The 19,292-nt window shown below is 41.4% G+C and overlaps 1 protein-coding gene across 3 annotated transcripts in view; it reads right to left on the reverse strand.

The window, feature by feature from the left end:
- Positions 1–19,292, reverse strand: part of gabbr2 (gamma-aminobutyric acid (GABA) B receptor, 2) — a 1,055,299-nt gene that overhangs the window by 306,810 nt on the left and 729,197 nt on the right. For 2 of the 3 annotated variants that reach the window (XM_072253440.1, XM_072253442.1), the window contains 2 exons: positions 11,079–11,267; positions 2,041–2,271 (listed from right to left, as the gene is read on the reverse strand). In XM_072253440.1, coding sequence (XP_072109541.1) covers positions 2,041–2,271; positions 11,079–11,267 — 420 coding nt within the window. The remainder of the gene's footprint in view (positions 1–2,040; positions 2,272–11,078; positions 11,268–19,292) is intronic. The other variant, XM_072253441.1, reaches the window with a different exon arrangement.

Genomic DNA, 19,292 nt, shown 5'->3' on the forward strand with positions numbered 1-19,292 from the left:
TGAAATAATGCAAAAAAAAATCTGGAAATATTCAGCAGCATGTGGGGAGAGGATCAGAGTTAATGCTGGATGATTGGTGAAGGATCACTGACCAAAAATACTAACTGTTGCTTTCTCATCTGACCGGTTGTGATTTCCAGCATCTGTGGTTTCATTTCTTATTTTTCTAGATTTTGACTGACAGTTTCTACCTGTAGAGAAGATTTTATGCTGAGGATTATTACCCTGGCAGCACTGATGCTAATGTGTTCTGTAAAAATGACCCTGCTATAATTGTTTCATTGTGTCTGGTCCATAGCAATCAACAGATCTGTGCCCCTTTGACTGCATTGAACCCTGGCTTTAGCAATGTGTTTCCCCTGAGAAAACACTGAAATTACATGTCAGTTTGCTACAATCCAGCAAAATTTAATGTTTGCAATTTGTCATTTCAAGGACACGACAAAAAATATCAATCGATATTTGAAATGTAAGGATAAAACTATGTATGAAGTGACTTTCGAGAAAGCTTGAAAATTATCAAGCCTATGGAATGAAATTGCAGATGACGCTAACAGAAGAAGTATCTGGGCACCGGACAGATAAACACAAAAATACAATTTTTTTTCAAATCCTGCCAGTTAATTATTGTGCTGTAGTCTTGAATATTTTGCATCAGATTGATACAAGCAAGATTGTAGTATATTTATTACATTGAAGAGATGTGTTTACTAAATGGTTAGAGATCTTGGCTTACTTCTGAAGTTTGTTAGATTAGCCTAATTGTTACTAGATAGCATTTCAAAATCAGACAAAGTCAAAAAGCATCCACAAATCTGAGAAAATCCCAGACAATTTCTGCATGTATTGTAATACAGTCAATCTACATCCTTTACCATTGCTAAGATACATTGAAGTTCTGAAATACTTCATAATCAAATTGACATGATGAGCCAATAATATTTACTATAGGATGACATGACTTTGTATTTCTATTAACTTCATAAGAAACTCTGGTACCCAGATAACAATTCACCTCCTGGAAATCAGCTTAAGGTAGAAGTAGATACTTACTCAGGACATTTTCTTTTAAGCAATGAATGACTTCAACCTTAAGATCTAGAAACCCAAGCATAAGTGATGGTCCATCCACCTTATTACTGGTTTTAACTAATTCAATAGCATGAATTATATTAATTAGCATTTGATTTGGGTGGCAGGGTGGAGAAATATCTCTACCAAAGGAGGCGTAAGGCACTCCTTCTCTTCACTAGCCTGCAGGTCATCCTTGGGCAAGGTGTCACGTGAAACCACGGGAGCAGGGGTGGGTGGTCGTATGAGCAGCTGGTGCCTATGACAATTCCTAGTTATGCGACCACTGAAAGCAAGCAGACAATCTCTGAGGTGTATTTATAATGGCTGAGGTCACCTATCTTGTAAAGACACTGCCCAAGAGAAGGCAGTGGCAAACTACTTCTGTACAAAAATCTGACAAGAACAATCATGGACATGGAAAGCCCATATCGTAGGACACGGCACATAATGAACGAGTATTTGTTTCCTCAGTTTGATGCTGATTCCAATAGTGATAAAAAGCTTCGTTGTCCAGCACCATCTTACAGCAACACTGACCCTACACAGCAAATTGATCTTACCATATTCACAGTACATAGTGCAGAAAATGGTGGAGGCTGAAGTTGCTATGTTCTGAAGTTTCTTCCAAAGGTATGTAGTTTAAACCCACCTATTATTTTTTTTTTTACTAGTTATAGATTATTCATTCACCTCTGTCATTTATCTTTGCAATAAAGTAGCTACTTTGTCATTCTTTTGTTATAATTCTCCATATGAGATTGTGAATGCAAATATTGAAGGATTTGCTCTTTTTCCAAAATATGTGATGCTACCATGTACTGTGATTATAGTGATTTAAATTTGTTCATTTCTCCTTTCAGTTGAAAAAGAAAGAGTTCCATTCCACAGTCACCTTCCAGATTCCTATAACACATGAATTGGAAAACCTTAATAGTTTGGAATCCAACAATCAAAGACAATACTCACAGTTACTCCAAAGAAGTTTGTTTCATTCATGGAATCTAGAAAGATTTGGCTAAGGTTCTTGCTAGGATAGTTTGGGATGGCTTGTGGATGACCCAGGCTTTCGGAAGAATCGATCACTCGTTGTAATGTTGTGGCAATTACCCAGATTCCATCATATGCAAATCCATGAAATTTACTATATTCAGCACCGCCTCTCATTTTGTTATAGTCTTGCTCATATTGTTGAGGTGTCTGCAAGGAATTTTAAGAAAAACATTTTCAATAACAATAAATGCCTTCAGAAATCCATCAGCTTTTCCATCTTCACCCAGTTCACTTCCCCACCCCTGCAGTGAATTCACCTCATATCTCTTGCTCTCAGCAGAGTAACATCACCACATTTTGTGTGCCACAGTTCCCGAGGGGACTTTGGATTGCATAGAAGGAGAGCGAGTTTAAAAGAAGCAAATGCGGGCAGTCGGTAAGTTTTTTGTGTCGCGGTTCACAAGGAGATGTTAGAATGCGTAGAAAAAGAGAGAGTTTAAAAGAAGAGAATAGGGGCACTTGGCACATTTTTGCATGCCACAGTGCCTGAGGAGATATTAGATTTGTTTATTTAGGTACTTGGCTAGATCCAATAAAAAGAAGTTAGGTCACTGTGTGAGTGGGACAGTGTTAGAGTGGGGAGTTGAGACTTTGGTGAGAAAAGGTATAGTTTGTAGGTAGATACTTCTGTTATTGATTCTTTTTTTCTTTCTTATTGCACATTTAGAGCAGTGGCAATGCAAGACTGGATAGTAGAATGCTCTCTCATGAAATGTGGGATCACAGGGACACTTTCAGTGTCCCTGACAACTACACCTGCAAGAAATGCATCCAGCTGTAGCTTCTAATGGAAGTTGGATCTGGAATTGGATGAACTCTGGATCATTTGGGAGATTGAAGGTGTGATAGACAGCACATAAAGGGAGATAATTAAGGTTCAGGACAAAGGAAACTGGGTGACAGTCAGGAAGGGGAAAGGGCACAGTCAGAGCAACCCTATGGCTGATCCCTTCAATAACAGGCATACCGCTTTGCATACTGTTGGGGGGATGACTTAGAAGAGGAAAGGCACAGCAGTCAGGTGGCTCAGAAGGAAAGGGAAGAGAAGATGTGAGTTGTAGTGATGGCGGTTTAATTGGTTACGAGGAACATAAAGGAGCTACTGTGAATGAGAATGAGATTCCAGATGGTATGCTGCCTCCCAGGTGCCTGGGCCAGGGACATCTCAGATCGAGTCCACAGCTTTCTTCAGGGGGAGGGTGAGCAGACAAGGTCGTGGTCCATGTCAGTGCCAATGACATGGGTATGAAAGACAATGAACTCCTGCAAAGTGAGTTCAGGGAGTTAGGTACTAAGGCTTATGATCTCAGGATTGATACCCATACCATGTGCCAGTGAGGCCAGAAATAGGAAGGTCATACACTTCAGCATATTGCTAAGGAGATGGTGCAAGAGGAAGGGATTCAGATTTTTGCATCATTGGGCTCTCCTACAGTGAAGGTGGAACCTGTACAAAAGAGACAGTTTGCACCTGAACTAATTTCCTAGAGGGAAGGTTTGCTAGTGCTGCTTGGGTGGGGGGAGGAGGGCGCAGAGTTTTAATTAAAGTTGCAGGGAGATGGGAACCAAAGCAGCAGAACAGATGGTGGAATGGTTGTGCAGAAAGATGTTGTTAAGCCTACATACAAAGTCAGGAATTGAAAGGTCGAGCATGGTGAGACTAGTGCAAGGAGTATTGTAGGAAAGGCAGAAGAACTTAGAGCATGGATCAGCATGTGGAATAATGACATTATATCTTTTAGTGAGACTTGGTTGCAGGAGAGTCAGGACAAGCAGTTCAATGTCCCAGGATTCTATTGTTTTAGATGCGACAGAGCGGGAGCGATTAAGGGGGGAAAGGCTGCATCACCAGTCAGGTAAAATGTCACACAGTGCTCAGACAGGACAAACTGGAAAGGTTATCTAGTGGTGAAGTACTAGATGGGATAGACTTTGTCAAATGTGTTCAGGGAAGTTTCCTTAACCAGTACGCAGAAGTCCCAATGAGAGAGCGTGTAACACTGGATCTGCTATTAGGGAATGAGACAGGGCAGGTGATAAAAGTTTGTGTAGGGGAATACTTTGAATCCAGTGACCACAATGCCATTAGTTTCAAAGTAAATATGCAAACAAATATGCCCAGTCCTTAGGTTGAGATTTTAAATTGGGGAAACGCCAGTTTTGATAGTATCAGGAAGGATCTGGCAAGTGTGGATTGGGACAGGTTGTTTTCGGGCAAAGATGTACTTGTTAAGAGGGAAGCTTTCAAAAGTAAAATTTTGAGAGTCCAGATTTTGCATATTCTTGTCAGAATAAGGGCAAGGATAATAGATTTAGGGAACCTTGGTTTTCAAGAGATATTGAAGCCTTGGTTAGGAAAATGAAGGAGGTGCATAGCAGGTATAAGTAGACAGGAAAAAATGAGGTACTTCAAGAGTATAAGAAATGCAAGAAAACACTTACAAAGGAAATCGGGGGGCTAAAAGGAGGCATGAGGTTGCTCAAGCAGAAAAGGTGAAGGAGAATCCTTCTACAGATATATTAACAGTAAAATAACTGCAGGGGACAAAATTGGTCCTCTGAAAGATCACAGTGGTAATCTATAGTTGCACCCAAGAGAGATGAGAGAGATCTTAAATGGATTTTTTGCATCTGTATTTCCTCAGGAGATGAACACAGAGCCGATAGAAGTGAGGCAAAGCAGCAGTGAGGTCATGGACCATATAGAGATTACAGAGAAGGAGGTGATTTCTGTATTGAGGCAAATTAAGGTGGATATATCCCCAGGACCTGACATGGTGTTCCCTCAGACTCTGTGGGAATTTCAGGGTCCTTGCAGGGATATTTAAAACATCCTTAGTCATGAGTGAAATGCCAGAGAATTGGAGGACAGCTAAAGTTGTTCTGTTGTTTAAGAAAGGCTCTAAGAATAAGCCTGAAAATTATAGGCTGGTGAGCCTGACATCAGTAATGGGAAGCTATTGGAAGGTATTCCAAGGGATCAGATATTTAGATACACAGGGACTGATCAAGGGTAGTCAACATGACTTTGGCTGTGTGCATGTAGGTCATGTATATCCAAATTTATAGAGTTTTTTGAGGAAGTTACCAGGAAAGCTAATGAAGGCAAGGCACTAGATGTTGTCTGCATGGACTTCAGCAAAGTCTTCCACAAGACCCCACATGGGAGGTTTGCTAAGAAGGTTTATTATTTGTCATACATTATGAGGTAGTAAATTGGTTTAGACATTGGTTCTGTGGGAGAAGCCAGAGAGTAGTTGTAGGTGGTTGCCTCTCTGACTGGAGAGCTGTGACTAATGGAATGCTGCAGGGATCAGTTCTGGGTCTGTTGATCGTTAGTTACACTTTAGTGTTGCCAAACAATTGATACTAGAATGTACAATCATCACAGTGATATTTGATTTTGCGCTTCCCGCTCCCTGGATTACAAATATTAAATATTAAAAATAGTAAAACTTAGTAAATATTAAAAATTTAAATTATAAATCATAAATAGAAAATAGAAAAATGGAAAGTAAGGTAGTGCAAACAAAACCGAGAGGCAGGTCCGGATATTTGGAGGGTACGGCCCAGATCTGACTCAGGATCCGTTCAGCAGTCTTTTCACAGTTGGAAGGAAGCTTTTCCCAAATCTGGCTGTACGAGTCTTCAAGCTCTTGAGCCTTCTCCCAGAGGGAAGAGGGACGAAAAGTGTGTTGCCTGAGTGGGTCGTGTCCTTGATTATCCTGGCAGCACTGCTCCGACAGCGTGCGGTGTAAAGTGAGTCCAAGGACGGAAGATTGGTTTGCGTGATGTGCTGTGCCGTGTTCATGATCTTTTGCAGCTTCTTTCGGTCTTGGACAGGACAGCTTCCATACCAAGTTGTGATGCACTCTAGAAGAATGCTTTCTATGGTGCATCTATAAAAATTAGTGAGGGTTTTAGGGGACAGGCCAAACTTCATTAGTTTTCTCATAAAGTAAAGGCGCTGGTGGGCCTTCTTGGCAGTGAACTCTGCTTGATTGGACCAAGTCAGGTCATTTGTGATATTGACCCTGAGGAACTTAAAGCTTTTGACCTGTTCCACTTGTGCACCACCAATGTAAATTGGGTCGTGCGGTCCGCTACTCCTTGTGAAGTCAACAACCAATTCCTTCGTCTTGCTGACGTTGAGGGATAGGTTATTGTCTTCATACCATGCCACCAGGTTCTTAATTTTCTCTCTGTACTCAAACTCATCATTACCCGAGATACGGCCTACAATTGTTGTGTCATCAGCAAACTTACGTATTGAGTTTGATGGAAACTTGGCTACACAATCATGGGTGTACAGTGAGTACAGCAGGGGGCTGAGTACACAGCCTTGTAGGGCACCAGTGCTCAAGGTGATTGTAGAGGAGAGCTTGTCCCGCATTTTTACAGCCTAGGTCCTGTCTGTGAGGAAGTTGAAGATCCAGCTGCAGATCTGAGTGCTAAGGCCCAGGTTCCGGAGCTTTTGAATCAGTTTATTTGAAATGATGGTATGAAAGGCAGAGCAGTAGTCAATGAAAAGGAGCCTTATGTATGCATTTTTATTCTCCAGGTGTTCTAAGGAGGAATGTAGGGCCAGAGAGATGGCATCCGCTGTTGACCTGTTGCTCTGGTAGGCGAATTGCAAAGCGTCGAGGTTGACCGGTGGGCTGTGGCTGATGTGTGCCAAAACCAATCTCTCGAAGCACTTCATAGCAATTGATGTCAGTTGAAGATGTCAGCAAACACTCCAGCTAGCTCGCTTGCACAGACCCGGAGAACCCGTCCTGGGATGCCATCTGGGCCCGTCGCTTTCCTTGGATTTATCTTCAGGAAGGCCCTTCTAACGTCCTCCTTGGTGACAATGAATCTCGATGCCATCAGGTCCGGTTCATCCGGAGGGAGTGGGACGCTGCTCTTCTGTTCGAACCTTGCGTAGATCACGTTAAGTTCATCAGGAAGAGAAGCGCCACAGTTATTGATATTCCCAGCCTTTTCTTTGCGCCCAGTGATCTCATTTAGATCGTGCCATAGTCTACTGGCATCCCTCTGGTTAGCCTGGGCTTCCAACTTGGCTCAATATTGCCTCTTGGCGCCCTTAATGGCTTTCCGGAGTTCACGCCTGGATTCCGTGTAGTGACTGGTATCCCCGGACCTAAAAGCCGCAGCTCTAGCCTTTAAAAGGGACTTGACCTCATAATTCATCCAAGGTTTCTGGTTAGGGAATACCCAGATCGTCTTGCGAGACACACAGTCCTCCGTGCATTTCCAAATAAAGTCCGTGACAGCTGAGGAATACTCATCGAGGTTAGCTGCCGAGTCCTTGAATACTAACTAGCCCACCAATTGAAAGCAGTCACGGAGGACCTCATCCGTTTCCTCTGTCCAATGCGACACTACTTTTGACACCGTGACCTCCCGCTTCAGTTTGTGTTTGTAAGCCGGGAGGAGGAGTACGGCCTGATGGTCCGATTTTCTGAAGTGAGGTCGTAGGCTGGAACGGTAGGCATCCTTGACTATTGTGTAGCAGTGGTCAAGTATATTTGGGCCTCTAGTGGGACAGGAGACATGTTGGTATAACTTTGGCAGCGCCTTTCTGAGGTTGGCCCGGTTAAAGTGCCCGGCTGTAATGAGCAAAGACTCCGGATACCTGGTCTCAAGTTCACTGATGTTGGCATACAGTATGTTCAGAGCACACTCCACGTCCGCCTGTGGGGGAATGTAGACCGCTGTCAGTATGACCGAGGTGAATTCCCATGGCAGATAGTAGGGACGACGCTTCTCTGACAGGTGTTCCAGGTCCGGGCTGCAGGAGCTTGTCAGTGCCACTGTGTCCGAGCACCACGCAGTGTTGATCAGTAGGCAGACACCACCTCCCCTCGTCTTGCCCGTAGACGCCGTGCAGTACATCCGATGAATCAAAGATCCCTCCAGTCGGATGGCATGGTCGGGGCTGGCAGGGGAGAGCTAGGTCTCAGTGAAACAGAATACACAGCAGTTCTGCGTCTCCCTGCAGTAGGTGAGTCTCCCTTTAAGATTATCCACCTTGTTCTCTATGGCTTGCACATTAGCTCGTAGAATGGTGGGCATAGGGACCCTGAAGCCCCTCTGCTTCAATCTGACCAGCAGCCCAGCTCTTTCCCCACGCTTCCTCGGTAAATAGTGCATCTTTCCAAGTGTGTTGTTGATTCAGTGTGTTGTTGTCAGCTCTTTGAGGTTGGTGGACGCATCCCGCAGGGATCGATTGGCGGGTCGCGTCAATATATCAACAATCTGGGTGATAGTGTGGTAAAGGACATTACCACATGTTGGAAAAGAACACTGGCTGGATGATGGCAGAGCAGCAATGGCTGGAATTTCTAAAGAAGCATTCTAAAGGCAAGATGGCATAACCACGGCTAACAAGAGAAGTCAAAGCCAACATAAAAACCAAAGAGAGGGCATATAATATGTGGGAAGTTTGAGGTTTGGGAAGCTTTTAAAAAGCAATAGAAGGCAAATAAAAAAGTCATTAAGATAATAATGGAATACAAATGTAAGGTTGCCAATTTTGTTAAAGAGGATACCAAAAGTTTCTTCTGATACATAAAGTGTAAAAGAGAAGTGAGAGTGGATATTGGACTGCTGGAAAACAATGCTGGAGAGGAGGTAATGGGGGACAAGAAAATAGAGGGTGAACTGAATAAGTATTTTGCATCAGTCTTCACTGTGGAAGACACTAGTAGTATGGTGGAAGTTCTACGTGTCAGGGGTCATGAAGTGTGTGAAGTTACCATTGTTAGGGAGAAGGTTCTTGGGAAAGTGAAAGGTCTGAAGGTAGATAAACCACCTGGATAAAATGGTGTACAGCTCAGGGTTCTGAAAGAGGAAGCTGAAAAGATTGTAGAGATATTAGTAATGATCTCTCAGGAATTACTAGATTCTGGAAGGGTTCCGGAAGACTGGAAAATTGCAAATGTCACTCCACACTTCAAGGGAGAGAGGCAGAAGAAAGGGAACCTCAGGCCAATTAGTTTGACCTCAGAGGTTGGGAAGATGTTGGGGTTGATTATTAAGGATGAGGTTTCAGGGTACTTAAAAGCGCATGATAAAATAGACCACAGTCAGCATGGTTTCCTTAAGGGAAAAGTTTTTCTGACAAACCTGTTGGAATTCTTTAAAGAAAGAACAAGCAGGATAGACAAAAGAGAATTGGTTGTTCTGTACATGAATTTTCAGAAGGCCTTTGACAAGGTGCCACACGTGAGGCTGTTTAACAAGCTAAGAATCCATGCTATTACAGGAAATATTCCAGCATGGATAAAACAGTGGCTGATTAGCAGGAGGCAAAGAGTCAGGATAAAGGTAGCCTTCTCTGGTTGGCTGCCGGTGACTAGTGGTGTTCCACAGTGGTGTCTGTTGGGACCGATTCTTTTTCTGTTATATGCCAATGATTTGGGTGATTAAATTGATGGCTTTGTTGCCAAGTTTTCAGATGATATGAAGATAGGTGAAAGGGCAGGTAGTTTTGAGGGAGTAGATAGACTACAGAAGGACTTAGACAGATTGAGAGAATGGGCAAAGAATGGCAGATGGAATACAGTGTCAGGAAGTGTATGGTCATGCACTTTGGTAGAGGAAATGAAAGGGTTGACTATTTTCCTTTGGATGTTTCCTTTGGCAGGAGAGTCTATAACCAGAGTACCCAGCCTCAAAATAGAGGGGCATCCTTTTAGAACAGAGGTGAAGAGGAATTTCTTTAACCAAAGTGTGGTAAATCTGTGGAATTCTTTGCCACGGGCAGCTATGGAGGCTATGTCTTTAAGACAGAGGTTGATAGATTCTTGATTGGTCAGGGCATGAAGGGATACGGAGAGAAAGCAGGAGACTGGGGCTGAGAGGAAAATTGGATCAGCCATGATGAAATAGCGGAGCACACTTGATGGCCTAACTCTGCTCCTGTATCTTATGGTCTAAACTTGATCTGCAAATTTGCAGATGACACCAAGATTGTGGGTGTAGTGGACAGTGAGGAAAACTATCAACATTTGCAGTGGAACCTGCACCAGCTAGAAAAATAGCTGAAAAATGGCAGATGGAATTTAATGCACATGAGTGTGAGGAGTTGAACTTTGGGAGGACCAACTAGGGTAGGTCTTACATGGTGAGTGGAAGGCACTGAGGAGTACAGTAGAACAGAGGGAACAGGGAATACAGATCTCTAATTTCTTGAAAGTGGTGTCAGAGGTGGATAGAATTGCAAACAAAGTTTCTGGCACATTAGCCTTCAGAAATCAATGTACTGAGTGTGAGAATTAAGATGTTATGTTGAAATTTTATGAGACATTGGTGAGGTCTAATTTGGAGTATTGTGTGCAGTTTTACCTGCAGGAAAGATATAAATAAGAGGGCAGAGAAAACTGCAGGAATGTTACCTGGACTTGAGGACCTGATTTATGAGGAAAGATTGAATAAGTTAGGTCTTGATTCCTTGGAACACAGAAAATTGAGGGGAGGTTTGATGGAAGTTTACAGGGTATAGGTAGGGTAAGTGCATGTAGGCTTTTTCCACTGAGGGTGGGTGAGATTACAACTAGGTGCCGTGGGTTAAGGATGAAAGGTGAACTGTTTAAGGAGAACATGAGGGGCACTTCTTCACTCAGAGGGTGTGGAACAAGCTGTCAACACAACTTGTAGATGTGGTCTTGATTTCAACATCCAAGAGGAATTTGGATTGGTACATGAATAGGGAAGTATGAAAGGCTGTGCTCCGGGTGCAGGTCTACGGAACGAGGCAGATGAATGCTTGGCATGGACTAGATGGGCTGAAAGGCCTGTTTCTGCGGTGTTCTATTATTGTATGACGCTACAACTCCTTGGAACAGTTGCTGCTCCTCCAGAAGAGATTTAGTTTTCATGGCACATGATTTATTTCTCATCATGTCTGTGTGAAATTAGAATTATTTAATGAAAATACGGATATTCACCTGCCCAGATATTGTCTTGATAGCTTTTGTACTTAGTGGCTCAAAGTCTACTGATACATATCCTTCCATGGCAGCGAGCAGATTTTTCACAGTACAGTTAATTGATGAAGCTATTTTCCACCAGTTTGTCTGGTACCAGCCTGGAATTATCCATTGGTATTTAATTCCAAACATATTTTCATTAAAGGCCTAAAAATAAACAACAATGGATACAATTCATAGCATAAATATGACATAAAAATTTCAATAGAGAGAATCATGAAAGACCTTTATTAGTTGCTCAAATTATGTAATGTTCTGGCAAGATAAATTGGAGAAACCTGTTTCCATCTCTTTCAATTTTCAGCATTAATATTTGTTGGCAAATGCTTAGAATTGTTTCTTTAAGAGAAGAAATAGAATGTCCCATGCAAAGGTTTGGAAGCAAATTGCATTACAGTTTTAAAGTAAAAGATAAATTGTGAATTGAAAAATAACATACAGGTCAAGTACAGAGAATGCTCCTTCATGTGTGGGCACAAGTGAGCGATTGAAATCGTTTGTCATTCTATTCAGAAATTTCACCCAAGAAAATTTAAATTCCAATACCCAAGAGCTTTTTCACTTTTCCCTCTTGAAAAAATATCCTGTTTAATATCCAAACATTAGTGGATATATTAGATGTAATTTTCTATCTTGATATCCTCATGACAATGATGGCTAATGAAGACTTAACAGAATGTAATCTGCCACAATAAAGTTGCAATTACATTGGTTAAATTTTTAAACTTTCAAGGGACAAAAATGCCACTTAATCAATATATGTTCAACAACATTCTCTTTTTACTTTCACACTTTCCTTTTAGTCATTTAAAAAAAAATCAGAACACATTTTTATCAACAAGATTTATCAGTTAACTTTTAATAAACAATTTTCCGATTGTTTCAATTGTATTATTGGTGAGGGTATTTTGTGGATTAGCAATCTTGCTCTGAGATTTTGATAGCTTTTAGATATAATCTTCAACCACTGCTATTCAATAAAAGTGTGACTTTTTATATGGTGGATGTCAGTTTTGAATCTTACAGAATCTAGCAAAAAGTAATCTTCTGAGGAATTTGACAGTTGTAGGCTGCAGCTTTCGAAGACGCCAAGAACTGAATAAATGTTGGGACTTTTGAAACCTTTTCACTCTTCACTGAGCTCCTTGATCCTTCAGTTCATACCCTTGATGTTCCAAAATCTATCCGTCTCAACCTTTAATATACTCAGTAACTAAATATCCATAACCCATTAAGGTGGCAGATTTACATCTTTGCCTTCCTTTAATCTCATTCTGCAACGATGAAACATAGCAGTTCGGGATATTCCGGAGATCTAGAGCCACCAGCTGGAGGAAACAGACTCAAGAAAATTGACCAAATTAAACCCTCTCAGCATCTTGTCTCTCTTCACAAATGGACATCTCATTCTTTTAAATTCTGTTGAGTATTGGCCAATCTTCACCACAGCATCCTCCTTCCTCTTTCAGAGAACAGGCGTATTTCTCACAAACAACCTAAAAACTGTTTCAGGAGATGACATTGAACTTCTGCTCAGTAAGCACGGAAGTGTGATTTGAAGAGAAAGCTAACTAAATTGTTACTAATTGTCTCCAAAATTATATTTATCACATTCTGCCCTTTTCTTTTTATAACCAAGAGCTCATGCTTTGATTGTCGCATTTTGGAATTTCCAGAACTACTTGCATGTAGTTTGTGTGATCTAACATACAAAATTCATCATCCTTTGCAACGGCTTGTGATAGCAGAACCATGATTGTGAATGTATCATTAAGTGAGAAATGGCAGCTCTCAAACTGCTTCGTATTATTCGAATCAATGATGGAGTGCTAGATTCCTTCACTTGACCCCATGACTAATGACATAGCTTAATTATATTACATTTAAAATCCTGAATTTTATTCCTCTAGTTCAAAGGATTCTGTTGGAACAATGTTTAAACTCACAGAAACTCTGTAGAACCTGCACTATAAATGGTAATAAATGATATGGGAAATATTCCAGATATGAAGTAGTCCTGATGCAGGGTTTAGTTCTGAAATGTTTAGAAATCCTTTTCTCCCTCTCTTGCTGCTCAACCGGCAAAGTCCCGCCAGCAGATTGTTCATTGCATCTGCAGTCCTGTGTCTCCCTGGCTGCCCCATCAAATGCTCAGTTTATTTTTTGGCAAAGTTTGTTGTCCCTGAGACTTTTTTTTTACCTTGATCAGAACAGAACTCAGTGAATGAGCTATTGGGTGAAATTCAAGGCCTGCTCCTTATTCCATCAGCCATAATAGCTGTGCATGGGTAGAGTGCAGTCCCTTGTGTTTTGAAGGGGAAAACCGCTTGCCACCGCTTTCCCTCATGTTTTGCTGCCTATCTCTCTCTCTCCCTTTACATTGATTCCCAGTTATGTTAATAACATTTTTCATTTCTGTTCTTAATTCACTGTGTTATTTTGTTTTCTGCTCTTGACTCACTCTATGTATTAAGTATTGAAAGCATCACTGGAACATAATTCACAAGATAAGGCCGAGTTTAACCTGAGAATGCACAGAATAATCCCTTCTTTAGTGTTATCTCAAATGTTTGTTTATTAACGTAACAAGTTTAAACTTTCCTTACCCTGGCTGATCTTCTGAACTGTGTTTGAAGAGTACAAAATTTTTGGTGAAAATGTGATTATTTCAGGGCATTCTATCAAACACAAAAACAGTGAAAATTTATATTTCTTTAGTCCCTGGATGCTTTAAGATTTCAACAACAGTCAACATTTTTTGGTGATTCTGCTTTTTATTATTGTGCTCATTGAAACGAGGGCTACTGCTGCAGATGAACCAAGGACAGGGTTTTAATAAGGCAAATGGGGTTAGTGTAGATGGTTGAGCAGGGCAGCATGGACATGGTGGGTTGGAGAGCCTGTTTCTGTGTTGCACAACAATCTATCTGTTACACTGTGGTCTTTCTGAGTCTCTTCTTCTCCCCACTCACTGTAGCTTGTACCAAATGCCTGTCTACTCAACAAGAACATCTCTGCAACTAGCTGGCTGCAGCCAAGAAAGGGAGATAATAAAAAAAAAATGAAAATTAAATGCCCAGAGGAAACCACACCCTTCTGATTTCCCTGATATGAACCTGAACTTCAACTACCTTCTCCTCACTTCCCTGTTAACATGAGTATCAATGTGCAGAAGCCATCCTACATGTCAGTGTTTTCTCATCGAATTGTTAAGATAGTCCAGTGTTTTGTCTTGGGGGCATATTGGTTCCTTAGTTTTGCTCCTAGTAAGGCTTTTTCATTGCACTCCATGTCTGTGCAGACACAAAACTTGTTTGCATACTGTGCCTCAGTGACTGATACGAGGAGTGTGTTGGGTCTAGAGGTGGTGGCATAGGTTGTAGAGTTTCCCATTAGTCCTGTACCTTTGCTGCAACATATTTGGAAGTCTTGCTGGAAGTGAGATAGTTAACTGCAGCGAGAAAGGAAAATGTTAGGGCTTTGACACAGTCTGCCTGACCAAAATTGTATATATTCTGGACCCACTGGTTAAGGTTATGAAGTGTTCTGGCCATGTGAAGAGAAGAATGTTTGAAGATGAGGACCTCAAACTCAATACCAAATTTCCTGGGTATCTAAAATAGGACAGCAAATATTTAAAGTCAAAAGGGGTTTAAACAGTACCTGAGGACAAGCTTTATATAAAACCCTCGGTTTATTAGGCAGCAGCTCTAGTCCTCATTTACACTTATGATACATTCCAGTACAGAACAGGAACAGGCACTGCAGCCCACAATGTAGTGCCAAACTAATTAAACTAGGAAGTAAATGCTTAACTAAACTAATTTTTTCTGCCTTTATGATGTCCACATCCTTGCATCTCCTTTGAACTTTCCCCTTCCTCACATTAATAAATACCCTATAGTATTAGATATTTCACCCTCCCATAACTTTGTAAACTTCTATCAGGTCTCCTCTCAGCTTTCCCCCTCCAGAGCAAACAGCCCAAGTTTGTCCAATCTTGCCCTCTAATCTTTCCAGCATCCTGGTAAACTTGTTCCGCATCCTCTTCAAAGCTTCCATATCCTTCTTATAATGGAGTGACCAGAAATGAATGCATTACTCCAGGTGCCTCACTAGAGTTTTATAAAGCAGCAACATAAACTCCCGACTCGTCAACTGAATGCTTCAATGAATAAAAGCAAGCATGCCATATGCCCTCTTTGCCATTCTATTGAGCTGTGCAGCCACTATTAGTGAACTGTAGACTTGGAGCACATGATACAACTCTGTTAAGGGTCCTGTGTCAACTTTGTACTTCCCTGTACATTTGCTCTTCCAAAGTGCAACACATCATACTTGCTGAATTAAGCTGCAGCTTGCATCCTTCTACAATATATGCATTTGATCTATAATGCTGTACACTTTGGCAATCTTCTGCACTTTGTACTCCACCAATCTTTATATCATCTGTGAATGTATTAACCCACTCATCCCACATTTTCATCCAAGTCATTTATACTGTATATATTATAAGCAGCAAGGGTCCCAGTACGAATTCCTGAAAAATACCAGTAGCCATAGTCCTCCAGCCAGAAATAAATAACCACTTAAAATACTGTCTGACACAATCCACCACATCCACTGGTTGGTACAAGAAATCAATGCCAATATTCTCTTCCAATCTAACTTCAGCCAATTTATCAGCTTTGAAGTCCTAAATGCTATTAAATAGTTCAGTTGGGCAGTCTTGGCATCAAGATCTTGAAACAGATACCCTGTTTTGAGCTTTGTTTTGGCAAGAGTATACCAGGTGGTCAGATAAAAGGACTTTAAGAAGTTCTCAAACCCTCCGTGAAAGGTCTAAGATCCCCACCAATTCATGGGAAATCTCAGCACAGGACGGTACAAAATGGGATGGCCTTAGGATCCCTGAGGCTATTTTCTGGGAGTACAAGAAGCTCACTATGAATCTCACCTAGTCCTTTAACACTACAACTTTGGTTAAAAAAGCACAGCAGCGTCTCCACTTCCTGAGGAGATTGTGGTGAATGAGCCCTTGCTTCCGCGCCCCGCCCCCCGCCGAACCACCCCCCAATTCTAACCAATTTTTACATGACCATCTTTCAGAGTGTCCTGACCAGCTGCATCATCATCTGGTATGGGACTTGCAAGGTATTTGACTGCAAGTCCCGTCAAAGGATTGCAAGGACTGCTGAGAGAATCACTGGGGTCTCTCTTCCACCCATAAAAAATACTTATCAGGATCACTGCATACGCAGAGCCCTTAATGATCCACCATCACCTCCACTATCCATCCAGCTATCTTTTAAACCCCCTAATCATCAGGCAGGAAGTATGGTGGCAGTAGGACAAGAATTGTTTGAATGAGAAACAGCTCATTCCCTCAGGCCGTAAGGAAATGTGAACTACTGGTAAAATCGAAAATAATATCTCACCTCTTGTGGAAGTCCTGACAAGGCAAAGGTTAAGATAATGTCCAGGCAAAGATAGTTTCACATATTGTGTGCAGTCAACCCAGGAAAGAGAAATCCTTGAAGAACTTATCTTCCCTTTGACACAGCATGAAGTTGGAGTCATTTGGCAGGTGAAGAGTTCTAGGTTGACACTATTGGTCACAGTTACTTAACTAATTCTGAAGTATTATTGGCCTTTGATGTGTAGATTTTATTGGTTACTACTGCCTGTATTATCATAGTATGATTGTTAATGATTATGCAAATAAAGAATTTGAACATCCACAAAGATACCAACTGGTTAATTACTGAATAATAATGGCATTTCTTTGTTCAGATTTTGGTGAGGGAGGTCATGCTCTTCTCTGCGTGCACAACTAAATAAAGTGTGCTTGAGGAAAAAGTCAAGCTTTCAGAGTCCAGTTAAATGGTAATGACACTCTCACATGACAGATAAACAGAAACCTCATAACAAAGAGGAGAGGTAGTCCTAATGCTGGCTCTGGATCATATGAAACAATGATGTCAGTTTTAAATTAGAGCAGTGCTGCTGAGAATTTAGCTGATTTTTTTATGTTTTCATTCAAAAATGCTCATAATTATTTATGAAATACGTATTATTCCAAAATTTCTCAGCTCCAGAGTAAGCCAATATTTTCAGTTCTCATCAACAGTGGGGGTCTTTCTTCACTAATCGCACGTATCAAGATGATGGGATTTTTAGCTTAGCTTTCCATTTAAAATTGAAAAGCTATAGATGGTACAAAACTGATTTCAGATACTGTACCATCCAACTGATGAGCACTGATGAGCATTGTGCAGGGGTGTAAAGTGAGGGTAGAAACAAAAAGTACTATGGAGAAAAGTAAAAGTGGCAGGCCGACAAATCCAGGGCAAGCATTAAAGAGGGCCACTTTTCAGCATAATTGTAAAAGGACTAAGAGAGTTGTAAAAGAGCGCCTGAAGGCTTTGTGTGTCAATGCAAGGAGCATTCGTAATAAGGTGGATGAATTGAAAGTGCAGATTGTTATTAATGATTATGATATAGTTGGGATCACAGAGACATGGCTCCAGGGTGACCAGGGATGGGAGCTCAACGTTCAGGGATATCCAATATTCAGGAGGGATAGACATGAAGGAAGGGGAGGTGGGGTGGCGTTGCTGGTTAAAGAAGAGATTAACGCAATAGAAAGGAAGGACATAAGCCGGGAAGATGTGGAATCGATATGGGTAGAGCTGCGTAACACTAAGGGGCAGAAGACGCTGGTGGGAGTTGTGTACAGGCCACCTAACAGTAGTAGTGAGGTCAGAGATGGTATTAAACAGGAAATTAGAAATGTGTGCAATAAAGGAACAGCAGTTATAATGGGTGACTTCAATCTACATGTAGATTGGGTGAACCAAATTGGTAAAGGTGCTGAGGAAGAGGATTTCTTGGAATGTATGCGGGATGGTTTTTTGAACCAACATGTTGAGGAACCAACTAGAGAGCAGGACATTCTGGACTGGGTTTTGAGCAATGAGGAAGGGTTAATTAGCGATCTTGTCGTGAGAGGTCCCTTGGGTAAGAGTGACCATAATATGGTGGAATTCTTCATTAAGATGGAGAGTGACATAGTTAATTCAGAAACAAAGGTTCTGAACTTAAAGAGGGGTAACTTTGAAGGTATGAGACGTGAATTAGCTAAGATAGACTGGCAAATGACACTTAAAGGATTGACGGTGGATATGCAATGGCAAGCATTTAAAGGTTGCATGGATGAACTACAACAATTGTTCATCCCAGTTTGGCAAAAGAATAAATCAAGGAAGGTAGTGCACCCGTGGCTGACAAGAGAAATTAGGGATAGTATCAATTCCAAAGAAGAAGCATACAAATTAGCCAGAGAAAGTGGATCACCTGAGGACTGGGAGAAATTCAGAATTCAGCAGAGGAGGACAAAGGGCTTAATTAGGAAGGGGAAAAAAGATTATGAGAGAAAACTGGCAGGAAACATAAAAATGGACTGTAAAAGCTTTTATAGATATGTGAAAAGGAAAAGACTGGTAAAGACAAATGTAGGTCCCCTGCAGACAGAAACAGGTGAATTGATTATGGGGAGCAAGGACATGGCAGACCAATTAAATAATTACTTTGGTTCTGTCTTCACTAAGGAGGACATAAATAATCTTCCAGAAATAGTAGGGGACAGAGGGTCCAGTGAGATGGAGGAACTGAGCGAAATACATGTTAGTAGGGAAGTGGTGTTAGGTAAATTGAAGGGATTGAAGGCAGATAAATCCCCAGGGCCAGATGGTCTGCATCCCAGGGTGCTTAAGGAAGTAGCCCAAGAAATAGTGGATGCATTAGTGATAATTTTTCAAAACTCGTTAGATTCTGGACTAGTTCCTGAGGATTGGAGGGTGGCTAATGTAACCCCACTTTTTAAAAAAGGAGGGAGAGAGAAATCGGGGAATTATAGACTGGTTAGCCTAACGTCGGTGGTGGGGAAACTGCTGGAGTCAGTTATCAAGGATGTGATAACAGCACATTTGGAAAGCGGTGAAATGATCGGACAAAGTCAGCATGGATTTGTGAAAGGAAAATCATGTCTGACGAATCTCATAGAATTTTTTGAGGATGTAACTAGTAGAGTGGATAGGAGAGAGCCAGTGGATGTGGTATATTTGGATTTTCAGAAGGCTTTTGACAAGGTCCTACACAGGAGATTAGTGT

The sequence above is a fragment of the Mobula birostris genome, chromosome 3, assembly GCF_030028105.1.
Source record: "Mobula birostris isolate sMobBir1 chromosome 3, sMobBir1.hap1, whole genome shotgun sequence".
In the NCBI taxonomy this organism is placed as follows: Eukaryota; Metazoa; Chordata; class Chondrichthyes; order Myliobatiformes; family Myliobatidae; genus Mobula; species Mobula birostris.